The sequence below is a fragment of the Rhea americana genome, unplaced genomic scaffold (assembly GCF_003343005.1).
Source record: "Rhea americana isolate MKP2758 unplaced genomic scaffold, rheAme1 scaffold_29, whole genome shotgun sequence".
In the NCBI taxonomy this organism is placed as follows: domain Eukaryota; kingdom Metazoa; phylum Chordata; class Aves; order Rheiformes; family Rheidae; genus Rhea; species Rhea americana.
In genome coordinates this window covers 2,890,954-2,893,151 of record NW_028186412.1, presented here as the reverse complement: position 1 = coordinate 2,893,151, position 2,198 = coordinate 2,890,954, and the positions used below count along the sequence as shown (strand labels likewise).

The window sequence follows — 2,198 nt, the reverse complement described above, 5'->3', positions numbered from 1 at the left end:
ATTTTATCTTTAAGCCGAGATTCAGCTTATTATTATCTGCAAAAGTTGTAGGTTATATACTGTCTTTAATCCGTCCCAGGTGATTACACTTCCTCTTTCATTTTTCTCTATATTTTAAAATATTTGCTGACAGCATGCTAGATCAGGCTATTGTTAGGCTAAGAGGGCAGTATAAASAGTATCTATTGCTTCTCTTATGAGTTACCATTGTATTTCAATTGTGAACAYTGTATAACAAATCAGCTGATGGGAACTGTKGGRTATGAGCATTTCAGAGTCAACAYAAGGCAGAAGAAGCTGCTCTGAGGCTTGCTCTGAACTGTCTCAGAGAAGAAACCATTTGTCTCTATTTGACTATTTGGATATGCAAATCACAGAAATACATTGAGCTGTTTCAAAGTTTTGACTCCATTCTTGACAGTCTCACACTGAAGAACGTTACTTACTTCCTTCTTCTGTTTGTCTCTATAAAATATTTTTGTGCYCTCCTCCGACATATTTTTTGATCTTCTTTCAGTGCCTGACGTTCTTCTTCTAAATCTCGTTCCAGCTGAAACTTTAAAGGTCTGTCCCCCATATTGCGTTAAGGACAATGAAAACTGTATCAAATATCTCTCTCTCAAAAAAAAGTATAATATGACTGAGTATTTATGATATACCTCTTTGGGAAAGGACAAACTTTATTAATGAGATACCAAATGCTGCTATGCTTTTCAACCAATTACACGACAGTTGGTCCCATAAATATATATTACGGTAGCTCTTGTTTATCTAGAAAAAAATTAATTGCATCTTACTGCTATTTACAGTGACTTTAACAAACACCAGAGGCTTTGCATTCATCATTTATGATACCAGCAGATGAAATCTCACCTTTATTATGTTTATTTGATGATACATCTTTCCGTTATCGTCCAAATTTGTGACATACAGGCGCATTCATCACAGGGAAAGTCTGTCCGAATACAGGCCTCACCCCAGTTTTAAAGGGTTAACTGAAATGCATTAGTATCACTAGATTAAACAGCGCTCCATGCAGTAAGTACAGGCAGAGCTTAGAACTTTTGCCAGTGTTACTTAAATCATTACTTACATCCAAGTAAGGAAACACGGATTCTGGTATTAGGATGGCAAATATTCCTTCAAATGGCAGTGTCTTTAAGAAGAAGAAAAACACACGAACAAAAAATTGCTAGGAGGTCTGCCACTCAGATTTGCCCGTGGTTTAGAAAGCAGCGTACAATGAGTTTTCTTCCGGGCGTTCGCTGCAAGGACCCCGGACGGACAGAACACCAGCGCCCGCCCTGCCGTGGCGCCCGGCGCCCGCGGCCTGTGAGCGGGGCACCGGGCGCGCCCCCGGCGGGCTGGGAACCGGCAGGGCCCCTCGGGGACATTCACGGGGTCCGAGAGGGAGAGGAGCAGCTTTAACGTTTCGACTGACCCCGTAAAGCAGATTTTTTTTTAACGACTTGCGGAGAGAGCGGAGAAGGGGGCACCCCCCTCCCCGCCCCGGGGCGCCGCTCCGGCCTGCGGGCTCGCCCCCGCACCGGGGACGCTGCCCCTCTCCGGGCGGCCACCCGGCTCGGGCCTGCCGGGCCCGCTGCCCGCCGCCCGCCCCCGAGCGCGCCCCGGCCGCGGCCGCATACGCGGAAGGATACGCGGAGCCGCCGCTGCGAGACGCGGCGTCGCGGCAGCCGCTGGCCAGGTTTCGACCCTTCCTGCCGGGCTCCATCCAGCGCCGCGGGGCCGGGGCCGRGSSCGGGGCCGAGCGCGGGGCCGCCCGCTGCGCCGCCACCTCAGCAACCAGGGACGCCGCTTCCCTCGCAACGGCGGAGGGGGCGGGACCTAATGTGGGGCGTGGCCTAGGCGGAGGGGGCGTGGCTTCCGCCGGGCGGGCGCGGCCGGGCGGGGGAGGGGAAGGTGCTGAGGGGAGGTGTGAGCGGAACGGCCGGTGCTCGGCGTGGCAGCAGGCGTGAAGGGCTCGGCGGGTAGGGCTGGGCGGGCCGCGGAGGCTCTCCTCGGAGCGTGAGCGCGTCTCTGAGTGGTTTTGCAGGACAAACGAAAGGCTTTCCTGGCCCTGTTGTCATTTGCGGGTCTGCAGAGCTCTGTATGGATGTGTCTTAATGCAGTAAATTAAGGCTGTGACTTGGAATTAGCAACTTTTTTTTTTTTCTCTTTTTTTTTTTTTTTTTTTTTTT

The 2,198-nt window shown here is 51.0% G+C and overlaps 1 protein-coding gene across 4 annotated transcripts in view; it reads right to left on the bottom strand.

The window, feature by feature from the left end:
- The window catches only part of CEP126 (centrosomal protein 126), a 31,608-nt gene extending 29,857 nt beyond the window's left edge, over nucleotides 1-1,751 (bottom strand). For all 4 annotated transcript variants that reach the window (XM_085309018.1, XM_085309021.1, XM_085309019.1 and 1 more), the window contains exons 1-2: nucleotides 1,659-1,751; nucleotides 447-566 (exon numbers count right to left, since the gene is read on the bottom strand). In XM_085309018.1, coding sequence (XP_085165144.1) covers nucleotides 447-566; nucleotides 1,659-1,732 — 194 coding nt within the window. In that variant the 5' untranslated portion in view covers nucleotides 1,733-1,751. The remainder of the gene's footprint in view (nucleotides 1-446; nucleotides 567-1,658) is intronic.
- Nucleotides 1,752-2,198: the final 447 nt, after the last annotated feature.